Source organism: Alexandromys fortis, unplaced genomic scaffold, assembly GCF_014885135.2.
Source record: "Alexandromys fortis isolate MF-2015 unplaced genomic scaffold, M_Fortis_MF-2015_v1.1 scaffold_16, whole genome shotgun sequence".
Lineage (NCBI taxonomy): Eukaryota > Metazoa > Chordata > Mammalia > Rodentia > Cricetidae > Alexandromys > Alexandromys fortis.
In genome coordinates, this window is record NW_026067893.1 from 11,107,943 (window position 1) to 11,123,976 (window position 16,034).

The 16,034-nt window shown below is 38.4% G+C and overlaps 1 protein-coding gene across 1 annotated transcript in view; it reads right to left on the reverse strand.

The window, feature by feature from the left end:
* Sorcs3 (sortilin related VPS10 domain containing receptor 3) overlaps positions 1-16,034 on the reverse strand; it is a 278,227-nt gene that overhangs the window by 13,813 nt on the left and 248,380 nt on the right. The window contains exons 17-19 of the mRNA XM_050146022.1: positions 15,326-15,459; positions 3,304-3,427; positions 1,634-1,746 (exon numbers count right to left, since the gene is read on the reverse strand). Of these exons, the coding sequence (XP_050001979.1) occupies positions 1,634-1,746; positions 3,304-3,427; positions 15,326-15,459 (371 nt within the window). The remainder of the gene's footprint in view (positions 1-1,633; positions 1,747-3,303; positions 3,428-15,325; positions 15,460-16,034) is intronic.

Consider the following 16,034-nt stretch of genomic DNA (forward strand, 5'->3'; position numbering starts at 1 on the left):
TTTGAAGTTTCCTTAAGATACTGCCTACAGGAATTCCCCTCTGTCCTCCTCACTAACTTACTCTACTTCCTTCCTGTCAGCTCCTTTTCCATATCTTTCCCTGTGTTTTCCCCCTTTGCTTTGAAGCATGTTAGCAGTCTCGATTCCCTGATCCCACTTTTCTCCCAGGCAAGACTCATGATCTCTACAGCATTGGCTCAGACTTTGCTGCTCCATCTTGGATCTCTGATTGACCTTCAGGTCCACATTCACAGCTGTTCATGTCCATGCAATCATTTCTCATGTCTTCCAAATTCACATCAAATGATCAAAACCTATCACTGTTCCCAAATACAGTCTCTGCTACATAGTCCTAAATTAGTTAGTGGCAAGAACACCTCATATCTATTGTTTGGATTACAAAGTTTTTCTTTTCCTCTCACCTATAAGTTCCTAGTACTTTTGTTGTTCATTATATTCATGATCCCTTGTCTCTTTTCTCATTGTGATTTAATTTTACATGGTCTATACAACCCCTGTTTTTGTTTGAAAGCATATCCACATCCTGCCCTTTCTGCCTAAGCATCCTTTCTTCTGCATTGCCATAGCAATAGGTGCCTGGCATATATATACACATATATATACATATATATATATACATATATATAGAGAGAGACAGAATTTTCTACTTAAAAGAAACATCATACTTTTCACATCCTCTGATGCCTACAACTTAGCTCTTCTGATTCTTCACACTATGATTTAACCATTACTGACCACTTTGTTCTCCTGTCAGATAGAGATTGACCACACAAAACTCTGTCATTTCTGCAAAATACTGAGCGCTTCTAGCAGGAATTGGCTTTGCATCTACTCTTCATTCTACCTGAAACGTAAAATCTCTTCCCTATTAACTGGCACATATCCTTTAAAATACAGTTCAAATATCTTCATTGGAACCACTCCAATAGTTCAGGAAACATCTATTGAATTGAATGCATGGGTCAGCCTTGCCATCTCCAGGATAGGGAAGTCACATATTTCTCCATGCTTTTTGGAGATGCTGGCTATGCCTCTACATCACAGAACAAATAGCACATTAATTAGACTTACTTATCCACTTAAGTTAAATGTTTTACTCATTGATATATTCTAGTATGTATTTCCAAGACTTGTTAACAACACTCGTATTTTCCCCACAGCAAATATAACTTTGACTTAAATCTATAGCTGTTTTTCCCTGGTGGACTGCTCTGTTTCTTAGCTGTGTGGACAACAGTAACCTAGTGAACTTAAATATCTATTTAAGAAGGACCCAATCATAGGCAATTTGCAGATAAATGCATAAAATTAGTAGAGATTCATCAAGCTGTTATCCATTTCATTAGGAGTGTCAAGACCCTGTCTCAGAAATACTTGGAACAAACACCGAGCCAATTTCCATCTTCAGACACTAGACTAGACTCTATTCTATTCCCAGCTGTACTCTCATGTCTCCTTTTTTTTCCTCCTCCTTACTCAGTTCTGACTTTTATTTCTTTCTCTATATGGATAAAAAATCCTCATCTTTCTTTGGAACAGAATTTTGAACTATAGGTTCTGTCATCTATTGCTTTTTTTTTTTTTTTGTCTCAAGGAATCAGAGTCAACTCACCTTAACCAGAGCTCTCTTGATAACATTGCCTATGTCTTGCCTCCACTCGGGAATATCAGGGTTATGGTAATCCAGGTTTGGAGAGAAGGATAAGAGCTGTGACTGGAAGTACTCTGCAAGAAGACAGAATGTGCAGGTGAAGCTGACAGAGTGAGATGCGAGGCTTCAATGGGCCATGGACCCATAACCATGTACATTAGAAACCAGTTCTCTTTCACGAGGTTTCAGCTACCTTTCCTTATTTTCAGCTGCTCTTTGGCTTCTGAAAAGAAAGGCATTTGGCCACCAAGAGTAGATTTGTGCTCTTCCTCATGTTGCTAACTCCTATAAAGAATATTGGTTAAAATGAAAGACAAGCAGGGAATCCCAGAGGAGATCTGAATTCCCTTCTGTGTATCACAGAGACAGACCAAAGCATAGCAATCAGGAATGGCTGGGATGGATGCTTTCCAGCTCTCTGACCCCAGTTCCATTCTCTAAAAATCCCTCACAGGTGTGGAAAGTAGGTTAAACTTTGTCTCTAGCAATGTAAGGTAATGCTTGATTTCTTGACCTGGTTAGTAAGTACACACGTGTATCCACTTGGTGCTAATTCATGAAAATCAGCATTTCTGATGTATCCACTTTACAGTGTAACATTTACACTCCTACAAAAATATTTACTTCAGGTCCCGATAAGGGTCTCCAGTGGTCATCTGGCATAAAAGCAGGAAAAGAACTCACTGGGGCAAAGTTGGAGAAATATGGCTTAGTCAGAGGCTCACATACATTCATGTAACTTTTTAAACAAACTACAATCATAGTGGCCGTCTGGGCACTCCTGGGAGGTCTGAAGGGATGGAAGCATAGGATTATAATTTCACTTAAAATAAATGTAATTAAGAACTGTTTCCCATGGTTTAGATCATAGTGGCAACTCCATGTATCACTTTCTCTACCTTCATTTATGCTTATATTCATTTTTATTGCTGTGCTTTCATGGTGCATTGTATTAAACTTCATAAGAACATTTTTGTAGATCCACACATCCCTCCATAGAGGACCCCCATTCTAACTTCTCCTTTTACTATATTTTATTCTCCTAGGCAGTTTTGCTTCAACTTTCACGACACATATGATGTGTATATAGCTACATAAGCTAACGATTTTAGCGTCATTATAAAGCCTTCACAGACAATGATGCTGGAATTTCAAAAATCAAGAAAGGAAAACCATATTACTCTGCATAGGTCGTCTCGTTACCCAAGATATAAGTCCTACAGGGTGGAGGGCATTACTCCTCTGGTTTGTAGATCACTGTCCCATGTCATACAGTAAGTGCTGTACATACAATGCTAACACCTTAACAGATCATCAGATCTAGCTCCTTCTACGGTTCCTTGACTTTCTCTTTCCTTTAACTATAATAAATGTGATTGTCTAATAAGTACTCCAAACATGTGATCTAGATATACCACAAGATGTGTATTTCCACAAGGGATAACAGATGCCTAACTGTGATTTGCTTTTTTTTTTTAATTTTACTTCTCCATCCAATGAAGTCTATATTGGACTTCAGTGTTCTCCCTAAAAGCTGGCAAATTCTAAACCAGTTTATGGTTGGCACTAGTATAGGAGGAGGGAAGTACTTGAACAGAAGAGAGTATCACATGACCAGGTCCAGAGCTTACCATGCACTGCAATTTCCTTGGTGTCTTGGATGAGAGCATTCCCAGCAGCTACCTGCACAGTGATGGTGTTGGTTCCCTCTGCAAGGAATGTGAAAGAGATGCTGCTGTCCAAGGTGATGAGGGGCTGCAAGAAAGAGAACAGCAAGATCCCTTCAGCCTTCCATGAGGTACCAGGTTTCCTTCCCTTCCTGTAAATCTCAGAATGTCATGCATATTCAGAGAATGACAGCTCTCAGGGGAGTTCTTCAGTTAAAAAAGAAAATAAACTAACAATTTTATTTGATTTCCTAAAACTCTGGCTATATCTCCAGAACTAGAAAGCATATTAATCAATTTAAGATTCTGAAAATTTAAACCTTAACACTGAGTGACACTCTAGTTGTCATATCACCTTTGTTCTTTCCCTTAGGCAAAATAAAATCAGCTTTTAATGCCTGTATCTAATGGCTGCTGGAGCAAGGAATCACTTCCTGTCACTACCCAGTGTCCCTTGTGTTTTACCCCATACTTCTTTGGGCTGCAGGAACTTTTCAAAGAAGTGACCTGTTACGTCAGTATCCCCTGACTTAAGCACAGTGTCATTCTTACAACAGAAAACACATGCAAAACAAATCCAGTGGCCTCACAATTGATTTTTTGGTTGAATTATGTCTCTTTTCCCTTGCAAAGCATTTTCTCCATTTTTATTAGTTTGAGAATGTACACACATGCATATATAATAGGTTGTGATTTAGTTTTCTTTTTGTTTCCTCCTGACTTAGCAAAAGATAGAGACTTATCAAGGACAAAAGGAGACATAGAATGCAAGAAAGTTCTTGAGGAAGGGAAGGCAGAGCTTGAAATGGAAGAGTCAATATCCAGCAGCTTTCTTAAGACCCTTATCATCTCATGATCCCTGTGCTGTGGAAGGTAAGGGATAACAGCTGGAGGCTGGGTAAGGCACACAAGGAAATGCTTCAAGCACAAACTAGCAGACTCCCTATTCCCTTCACTCATAGGGACAACAAGATACAGAATGATAATGTAGCTTGCTGAAGTACACACAGAACTGCTCTCTAAGGGGGGTAAGTATCTGCCAATCCCCACAGTGTATTCATCATTTGCTGGATATGGGCACCCAGAGAAATGCAAAGGCCCGAAGATGTGGTTTTTAGACAGTGTTCTTTCTATAAGGCTGAAATCCTTTTATTCTCACCATATTTGACAGGGCTTCTGAAGAACTAATTTGATTTCTTCTATTTCAAATTCTATAGCACTCCTTTATGATCAGGCTCATGGTTGTTGGGCAGAATCAGAGATACTACCCCAAGCTTCTGATATATTTTCTTCTCTCTTTATTGAATAAAAAAGGAAGGGAATATATAAAGAAATACCATTTCCCCTCAGCTGAAGACAGCTCCCGAGGTGTAGGCATTATTTATCATACATATGGCTTCAGAATGGCACCCGTGTGCCTTTGGAGATGAGCAAAGGATAAGGTAGAAATGGATCTGTCACTCACACCATGATGCCATGTGTGTTTAGAGCCCTGTTTCTTTAATATTTTGCTTATTTTTATTCTATGTGAATATATGCTGTACCTACATGTACTCTGTGTATGACGTGTGTAGTACCTGCAGAGGCAAAAAGAGGGTATCAGATCCCCCATAACTGGGGGCTAAGAATTAAATCCTGGTCCTCTGAAAGAGCAGCAAATAAAATAATCTTAACTGCTGAGCCATCTCTCCAACCCTACAGTCATGCTTTGAGAAGTATGCTGAAGACAAATGGAGCTCTGCATGGTGGTGTCATCCACGCCATGGAAAGATAGAAGATCCACAGCCATGAAATGAGAGGCTATGTGTACCACACTGCTGTTGTCTCCTGAATGACAAGAACAGTGACTTATAACTCAAGACCCAGCAATACCACATTTGGGTATATATTCAAAGGATGCTCAATCGTGCTATGAGGACATATGCTCAACTATGTTCATAGCAACTTTGTTTGCCATAGACAGAACCTGAAAACAACCTAAATGCCCCTCAACTGAAAAATGGATAAGGAAAATGTAGTACATTTACACAATGGAGTACTACACAGCAGTAAAAAATAATGACACCTTGAATTTTGCAAGAAAATGGATGGAGCTAGAAAACATAATTTTGAGTGAGGTAACCCAGACACAGAAAGACAATTAACACATGTACTCACTCATAAGTGGTTTTTAAATATAAAGCAAAGAAAACCAGCCAACAAATCACAATCCCAGAGAACCTAGACAACAATGAGGACCCTAAAAGAGACATACATAGATCTAATCTACATAGGAAATAGAAAAAGACAAGATCTTTTGAGTAAATTAGGACCATGGGGAGAGAATTGAAGGGGAGGGGAGAGGCAGGAAAGGGAGCAGAAAAACTGTAGAGCTCAATAAAAATCAATAAAAATGAGCAATTTTCATAGATGTATATAATAAACAATGGTTGCCTAAGACAAAGGAATTGGAAATATATAGTACTTTGTTTTTTAAAAAAATACAAACTTAGTTTTAAGATAAAAAAAAAACTCTAGCTCCATCGCTATTTGAATGAATGACTTTAGGCAACATATAGGTCTGTTCTAGGTCTCCTCTTTATCTGTTTAGAGAAAAGGCTAACACTGTGGTCCCAGTATCTCAGAGTAGCCAACAACACAGTGTTTATGAACTTCTGGAGAAGTCTTCTTTACTGTGGTCTATAAAACAATTGTTTGTATCTATCATATGGTACAGAAACAACTATACTTATTTTCTTCAGGTATTATATGACAATTAAAAATAAAATACAGAATTTATGTCTAAAACATGAACTTTTGGAGTTATGTTATCTCTGAGAAGTCATTCCGAGATTGACCTAAGAGATTGACAAATGGCTGTGGGTACATTCTGCTTACTACTATTGCATATTGTATTAAGCCTTATGAGTCAGAGGTCTTCCAAGATCTTTGAAAACAAAATAAGACATCAAGATGTAATAGTACAATGGTTAAAAGTTATTTTTAAATGATAATGCCAAACACTGTTGAAACTACAAAGCAAACTGGAACTCTCATCCTATTTTGGTAGAAATATAAAAGAACTGCAACCATTTTGAGGAAAGTTTGGTTTGTTAGAAATTATGAGAACCTTTCCCATAGTGATTTGCCATTTCACATGTCATGATCTGCCACTGTAGTCTTCAGAATTTAGTTAAGAGAAAACATACATGTACATTCAATGAAATTCGTAGCAGCTGTTCACATCAGCTTAAAATGTGGACAGTCTAGAAATTCACCAACGAGAAATAAAAATTAGCCATGGGATCTTCATACAACAAAAAATAATATTAATGCATACATATACATAGGTACCCATAAAAATACAGATGTGTGACTGTCAAAAAAAACACAAGAGGTGAAAGAGATCAGTTTGCACTGTATGGTTACATTTGTATGATGGGCTGTAGCAGGCAAATCTAGGATATGATGGGGAGGAGTCTGGGATGGAGATTGGCCGAAAACATAGAGGAAACTTCGAAATGGTTGGTGAAAAGGCATCAAAAGAGGTAAGATACTCAAGTGAATGCCTTTTCAAGTAGTAAATACACACTGCAGATGCATACATTACATTGTTGATAAATTTTTTTATTACCCAAGGAGGAAAATTTTCAAGAAACTAACAACCACAGTCAATGATTTGCAAATTTAATGATTTAGAACAAAACACATGATCTTAAATTTATTTTAAAATAAATTTTTAAATCAAGATTAATGAATGTATAGACAGGAATGCAGAGATAGACTTGTGACATTTCCATAATAAATATAATTAGCATACTACATACAGTGGATATGTGTGCAGAGAGGAACTACATCCAGTTCCTTGCAAAATTCTGACCATTTATCTGAAATTTTTTATCACAAAATGCTAGGTGAAAGATGTTTAGAAGGGATAATAGGAATGTTTTTATTTTTCTAGACTCTGAATGAGTCCCTCAGGTGGTGAATATCTTCAATTGTTCTTTTGTCCTGTTTGCTGCCCCATAGCGGTCCTTCCATAGCTCAGTACTATTCTCTCTGTTCCTAGTTTCTTCTGGATGTCTTCACTATTCCCTTGTCATCTTCATCAGCTCTAAGTGGGACCTATGGCCCTCTCCCCTCCCCAGAAGATCCTTCTTATCCCAAGACTTAGCTGGTTGTGGCATTTGATCAATAGCATCTCCTCTGAGAGAAGCTGATTCCCTCCTGTCCAAGCAAATCTTATCTTGTCTCCATCTGGCTGCTTCCCTAGGTTCCAGAGCCAAGAGAGGGTTTAGGGCTGAAGGACAAAGGGAGCATTTCATCAGAGGTAGGTGAATGCAAGCCATCACAGCGGCCAGTCAGGGCACAGAGCCACAGCAAACAAATGCTGATGGATGGGGATGCTTGGTCTCTGGGTGGCAGGCCACAGACAGGCATCGATACTAGGTAAATACAGAAGCCAATTCTGCTTCCCAAATTGCTTTTGTTTTTCATCAGCGGTTATGGCAACATGGCTGATTTCACCTTTCTCACAAAGCTGGAACAGTCAACAGGATCCTTGAGTTCTTCATTGGCCACTGAGGTAGAATGCCCAATGCTAAATTAAATCAAGTATTTTAAGGTTCATTTACTCAAATCTATTAGGCATGCAGACACATTTATTAAGCCAGACCTCTGTTAATCCCAGCAAATTGGCCATTCAGAGACCCACAAACCCAGAAGGCAGACGATTGACTTTTCTGCCTCTGCTTTGTCCTAGCGGCAGAGCCAGCTTGCAGCGGGCCCCTTAGAATAATACCTCATGCCCTGCCTAGACTTAGGGTTGTATGCATCATAGTGAAGAGTCCTTCACATGTGACAGGTCACAAATTATCCAACCGAGCCTGGCAAGAAATAATAAAAGCTCTGAGGAACTCTTTAGTTCTAAGATTTCCACTTGACTAATGGATTAGTGAGCTGCAGGGCGATCTCTGGATACAGGCTCCACCTGCAGTCCACACAGCAAGTCGTGAGAATGTTGCACCACTCACAATCCCCACAGTTTAACGTGTGCACCTCGTTCACATCTTCCACCAGCAAGCTGAGCAAACAATGCAATCACTATACTTGCCTCACTGAAAATCTGCAGAGATTACATAGCAGTGTATGAAAAGTGCTTATCATATGAAATGAAAAGGCAGGATATATAATTGTGGGCATACCATGCACAGAACCATGGAAAGAAACTTAAACACACACAAAATTAAGAAAGAAATGCAGCAAAATAGTATTCATAGCTGTGTTATAACTATAGATTGATGCAAAAATTCAGAGTTGAAAATGATTTAACATATATGCATGAACACCACATACACACACACACACACCGATACACACATGGACACACACACGGACACCACACACACACAGAAATATTTCTATCAAAGCGTCACATATTCATGATAGCTCTGTTTAATTTTATGTCTTATTACCTTACCTTAAACATGGATTTTTATGACAAAAATAATATATATATATACACATGTATATGTATATGTGTATATATATTATTTTATAATATGCCTGATCCTTCCAGGTTTAAGTGTTTTTCTTCCAATGTCTGCCCATATGAATGCTCTGTTTTGACAGACTTAATCCACAAGGAATACAACCACTTGCAAGGATTAACTTTTACACCTAAATTTTTCCTTTTCCATGCCTCGCCTCTGCTGCTCCTTCAAAGTCTGCTTAGGACCATTTCCATTTCCATAAGTGACACTCTCTGGCTCACAAGGCTTGCATCCAACACTACCTAGGATGCCCTACTTGGCTTGCATGGGGATGCTCCCACTGCCTTCCCTTCTTATTCATTTTTGTGGATGTTAAATTCATATTACCAAATAGAGCACATTTCTTGAAGGCGAGAAATGGAATTTACCCTTCTTTGTATTCCTCACATCAAGTAGAAAAAGCAGCTTCTGAGAAAGATCTGTGGAGGACCTGATACAATTTCATGTCCCCTGCTGATAGTTCTGTCGGTATGTAAGCCAACAGCTGGGTCTCAGGAATGCTCATTATTTTCTATTTATCTGTACATCATACTTCCACACCAATTACTCTATGTGTTTTCATCTTGCCTTTTCAGATGGAACACAATTTCTTTGAAGGCAGGGATAATGCAGTCCATGCCTTTTACCCCTGATATTAATAGCATCAGAATAAGAACTGGCTATAGAGTTAGGGGGTCACTTTATTTGTACCAATATTTTTATTTAACCTAACCACCTGAGTGAACTTTGCTACTTCATGTAGTACACACACACCACGCATGCACACACACACACACACACACACACACACACACACCAAAAACTTCCAAGGTTATCAGCCTATGTGTCCCCTATAAAATGGGGTTTCTGGTGATTAAATTAATAAAGCTGTTGTGATGATTAAATAAAATAATAAATATTGAAAAAACAAAGCAAATACTAGGGATAAATAAATGAGAACTGGTTCATTTTAAAGAGCAATTAGCTAGTCAAAAGGAGCCAAACCGACCTGAAGTTGACCACACTCACCAACACATCCCAAAACACGCATTCCTTTTTCAGCCCACTTTGGTGATCATTGGTTAAGTTATGGTGTAATGTGGCCCCTTCTGCATTAATGAGCTTCTAACATGGTGATAACAAAAAGCACTGGAAATGTGTCTCTTTCAAATGCAGGAAGTAACTGTTTTTAGAGACAGTTATATGACCTGTATAACCCTGTCAGATTTTATTCCTAGATCTAAATGTCATCAGTATGTAACAATGTCTGATGTTCCCAAAATCTTAGCCATGTTCTATGTAATTCATGAGTATTCTTTGCTTAAAGCTCATGAAAACAATCAATTGTAGTTTTTACTGTTAGTACTTGACTTCGCAGTTAATAAAACTGAGACTCAATGAAAGTAAATGTTTTGACCAATGGACTAAAACAAAGAAAAATCTGTCTGGATTTCAACCCACATTTGTTATATTCTGAAATTATTTTATACTTTTGGCTTTCAGGTATTGCTAGCTTTGTTCTTTGGAAACAAATATCAACTGGTATTAACCTCTGTGTCATGGGAGGACTGTACACTGCACTCCATTTTTAAGCCTCTGGATGGGAATTTCTTATCAAAAGGAATACCTCCAGTAATCAATTAAAAAATTGAAACTACATTGTCAATATGCACTTAAAATCCTCATAATATGTCATAACATCTGTATGTGTGAGAGAGACTTTAATGCATAACTCCATGATGTTAAATGCTAGTTCCCTGATTACAGACAAAAAGACTCAATAACTCAAGCTAACATATAATTATCAGGGAAATCAAAACTAGAGTCTTCAATTTTTTTCCATTCATTAGTTACTTTGAATCAAATACATAGAGACCATTATTAGGCACTTCATATTTTAGAATCAGCACTCAAGAGAAAATAGGCACCACAAAGACATTTGCATTTGCATCTTTAGCTTCCCATTGTCTGCCAAGTAAATTTCTATGCTGAGACCCATCCAAGAATTGGCCTCATTATATACAGTGGTTTCTCACTAAAGATGATAAAGCAAATGTACATTAATAGAAAAAAAATGTCCCAAATAGAAGCCAAACTCTTACACTCTCAGGGGAAAAATAAACTTTTCCCCCAGTGATTTTCTCATTCCTCTTTTCTTTTTATATCGCATGATTTTTAAAGAAAAATGACTGCTCAGTAACGCTAAGGGGATAAACATTCCCAGTAATGCAGCATTCTTGTGCTGAGTAATGGCATAGGCTTCATGGATTTAGGGCTCCTGAGTCTGAGGTTGTTTCTTCAACTAATCAAGTGTTTCAACTTGGGATGCTGGCTATACACTGTGAGAGGCTTCCTACTGTAGCAAATATAGACCTGACTATCTGTTGCCACTCTGAAAAAAATCCAGAAATGCAAAAGGGTTAGTCACTCATACTGCAAAGTTAAATTAAAGCTGCGAGGCAGAAATAGTACAAACTGAAAGTCCCCTGGGTCCATGAATCTTTTCTTTTACCATCATTTTTAATAGATGTATTTCAAGGATAAACAGCAATGCATCAGTTGCTGACCATGTAGCAGTGATATTTAAATGTGCACCATCTTACTTTTTACAATATGCAAGATGAGAGAGTCAGTGAATGGCAGCTTAGGACAAACAACCTGACCAAGGTCAAACATCCAGGATTACCTGAAACACAGCCATTCTGGCAACGTAACTCAGGACTCTCAGTCCCGGGTCCATGCACCCTCTGCTGTATTATGCCTGTCATTTTATACCAGATCGGGGGGAGGCACCTCCCAGCCTTACGTCTCAGGAGTGAGGAGAGAGGTAGAAATCACATCATCATTCCAAACTAATAACCGAGTAGTTATTTATTTTACCTCTCAGTGCCCAACTCATCCAAATTTGGCATGTTTCTTGTATTATTTTTAAATTACTATCTTGGCCAGGGTAAGCAACATCAAGGACACAATAGATTTTCACGGTAAACAAACATAGGATAGTTAAAACTGCAGGGAGGATCCGGTGAGTCATAGGAGGCCTTCATAGCTTTGTAAATTTTAAAGACAGGAGCTGGTCAGGGTCTCCCATAAATACTGGAGAAATGTGCTTTGTGCTTCTTTCAGCGAGGGGGATAAGGGGTAATTTCCAAGTACATCAGTGTACTATGGTTTATTAAAAAATCTGTCCCTAGAAGAAACAAATAAATTAGAGCCTAACTTACAAGGGTTTTTATCTTCGTCTAACAGTTGTAAGGAAAAGAGATACTATCTCAATTCCAAATGAGCCTAGTCACTGTGTATGCACAAATGTGTGTGTGTGTGTGTGTGTGAGCGCGCATGTGCACGAATGTGAGTGTACTGTGAAATACCTGGGAAGCACACAATCTAAAGTCAAAGTCATAGGATCCCTAAAAGAATAAGGGAGTTGTCAAGGGCAGAGGAAGGATACGAAGGGATAGGTAGATGAATGAGATCAGGACTCAGGACGCACAACGTGAAATCCATAAAGAATCAACAACAAAAAAGTATTTTTTAAAAATATTCAAAACAGTATTAACAACAAACGAACTCTTGAGATGTCTTAGTTCAATATAACCAGGTTTCAAATTTCAGAGTGAATATACATAAGTCAGTCATTCTATTAGATACTGGTATTGCACAGGTGAAATCTTAATTAAAATCAATGCCATCTGCATCAGCACTACTAAAAATGAAATGTCAGACTTAGCCATAAATCTAATAAGATATCTGCAAGATCTGCATATGACTATGAAATTCTGCTGAAGGAAACCATGGGCTAAGCAAATGAGCAGAGAGACGGTCCATGTCCGTGGGGAGGAAGACTCACGATTGTCAAAGTTTTAGATCTCCACAGGTTGACATATCAATAATACATCTCCCAAAAAATATTTTAAAAAGTAATTTTTTAGATCTCAACAAACTCAGTCTAAGTTTTTATAGAAAAGAAAAAGACCCATGTGAGGCAACAAAATATTGATACGAAACTGCACCTCAGTCTTACTACAAACTTAACAACAAGCAAGACGGCATGGCAACAGGGAAGGAAGACAAAAGATCGTGAGAAGGAATACACAGAGTTACATGTGATCTTTCTAGAGAAGGAAGGGTAACAAAACATAGCAAAGACAGAGCTTCCAAGAGATTAAGTTGCAACATTAGGAGAGCTGCATGCCGGAGCAAAGGAACCCTGCCACAGGCCTTACTTCTCTCAAAGATGAACTAAAATGGATTGTAAGCTTAAATGTAAAACAAAAAAATTTAAAACTCTAGAGTATCATGTAAGATAAAATTTGAATTGTCTTGTATACAGCAGTGGCTCTGTAGATAAATATCGAAGTCACAAAGCACCCTGCGATTGATAAGATGAACTTCATTAAATTTCAATGTCTAAGCTTTGAAAGAGACCTTATCAAGAGAAGTAAAATAGGCAGGAAGGATATATCTTCAAATGGTGCAAGAATTGTTATGCAAAATATATGAGTAAATCTAAGAAACATTAAACAGTGTCAAGTAAGCATCTTGGTTTTAGAATAGAATGAAAAATAAATGAAATTTATGCCCTGGCAATGCTGAAGCATGCATGGGCAGCCTGTATACGGCAGTTTTGTTCAATGTGTCCATATTGAGCTTCATGGTTTAATTTGATGATGATGACTGACCAGATCTCTTCCTCTTTGGAACAATACACAATCCACCAAACACAATATAAACTGGCCAGTGGGCTTAGAGCACATTCTCCAAATAATATGTCATCTGGTAAATGCAGATTCACATGTGATACTATTAGATTCCTGGAAGAATGACAAAGTCTAAACCAACACCATCAAACCTGGGGAGAATATTAAGTAAGAGAAGCTGTGCTTCACTGTTGGGAAGGTAAAGATGCAATGGCTAAAGAAGGCTGAGCAGATAAAGGCACATACTGAACTTTCAAAAGACCCAGTTTAAATTCCTAGCACCCACACATCAGCCCACAACCATATGTAACTCCAGCTCCAGAGAAATCTGATGCCCTTTGTTATTAAATGCCTTTAATCCCAGCACTCAGGATGGAGAGCAGGCAGATTTTTGTGAGTTTGAGGCCAGCCTGCTCTACTAGAGCTAGTTCCAGGACAGACATCAAAGAATCCCTGTCTATAAAAACAAAAAGAAAAAAGAAAGAAAAAGAAAAAGAGATGAGCTATCAAGACATGAATCATGAAACAACATGGAAACTATTTAAATACATCTTACTAACTGAAAAGCAATCCAACTTGTAGAGAAAACAAACTAACAAGTCTAACTGTAGGATATTATCAAATAAAAATCTAGAGGTACTAGTGGCAGGTGTTGAGGAGAAGGAAGAGATGAATAAGTAAATCACAGATGATTGTGGAAAAACTCAACTACTTGGTTTCTTACATTTGTTTACTTCTAACCCAACCCTAATATAAACTTTATATTCTTGGTGATAATGATCTGCATATAAAGTTCACCAACTATATCAAATGTATTGTGTTTACAAAGAAGAAGGTTGTACATTGCTGGGAACAGGGAACAGAAGAAATCTCTGCATGCCGCTCTCAATTTCTCTGTAAATATGAAATGCTTTGGAAGTTAAGTTTCTGGACTCTGAGATGGTTCAGCAGATATAGGAGCTTGCTGCCTGGTAACTGAGTTGGACTGCTGGAATCTACACGGCAGGTGGAAGGCAGGAAGGGGCTCCTGCAAGTTGTCCTCTGACCTCCAAACATGCCACCCTGCAGCATGCACCCAAATTAATAAATAAACATACTATTTTTAAAATCTAAATGTTGCTTTTTAAAAACCAATAAAGCAAGAGAACATTAACATAATTGATGATCTTTTGGCCTAATACTTCTGAGTATCAGCACTTGACACAAGCATCATTGTCAACCGGCTCTTGGTGTAGGCCCGTTTTCAAAGTTCCAACAGTTGATCTTTCTTGTTTCTTACTCTAAGGCACAGCCACCTCATCACTGTCCCTAAAGCAACTTGTGTTGGCAGAACACGTGGCAGGTGTTGATGGGGATTCTTTACATGTCATCCAACTTTATCTCCTGCCCTGACAACTAGGTGTCTAGCTCGTGTTTGACCCATGTGAACTCTCAGTCTCAGAGATGCCAAGCAATGGCCCTGCTATTGTACACCACAGCAGTAGAAAGACCAGGAACTAAAGCAAAACAGACTCAATGACTCTTTACAGAAGTGAAATAGAAGAAAAAGAGCCTGCAGATTTGTTCCATTTCCCAAAGTGCTCTTCCTTTCGAACAGTTACATGAAGTTTCCCTACTAAGGTAAAGACCTACCCCAGGAAGCATATTTTGTTCAATTCTGTGTGTTCTTAACGTCACTATGTGCCAGTTATTGGGACAATCCAGTTCCTGCAAACTAAGAGAAACTTGAACATAGGAATCTAGATCAACTTTGATACTGAGGAGAGAGGGCCAAACCTTTGTGCTATTGCCAAACCACCAGAAGTAGGTAAGGGTCCCCATTTGACTGGGCCACACAACTGCACTGATGTTCACATCCTTGTTTCTTATGGCGACAAATGGAACTCGAAGGTGAACATGCTCCACTGGACCTAAAGGAAAAGGAGGGGGAAAGACAGTGTTAATGTTCCCAGAACAATCCATCAACTTTTTACAGCCTTGATGTTTAATCTCTATCTTTATGACTATGCCTGTAAACAAAAAGGCCATGATCACAAATCCTAAAATGCTGGGGTGTGTGTGTGTGTGTGTGTTCTTTAATTGTAAAAGACATGTAACAGGAAATTCAAATCAAGTTTCTGATTTCTTGAGTGACAGGTGAATTGAATTTACATCTGGCGAGCTCACCCTCCTTGAATACTTACGGAACTCCAGTTGAAGGACAAACCCAGTTTACTAGACACTTAGCCATTAAATAGAACGATAAACAGCAGTCTGTTTTACTTTTGAGAATTAGCCCGTTTTGTGACTTGAGGTCAGTGAATTATATGGAAGGCTCTTCCATTATCTTCAGTTGCTCATTGTTTTCCATCTACTTTAACAATTGGCCATTGTGCCTCATCATCTGGAGGACATACTGAGTGCCACTCAGAGGCTTGCAAGGCCACTTTACAGAAAGGGAAGAACATAGCTGCGTAAACTAGAGGAGAAGCAAACATCAGCCTTC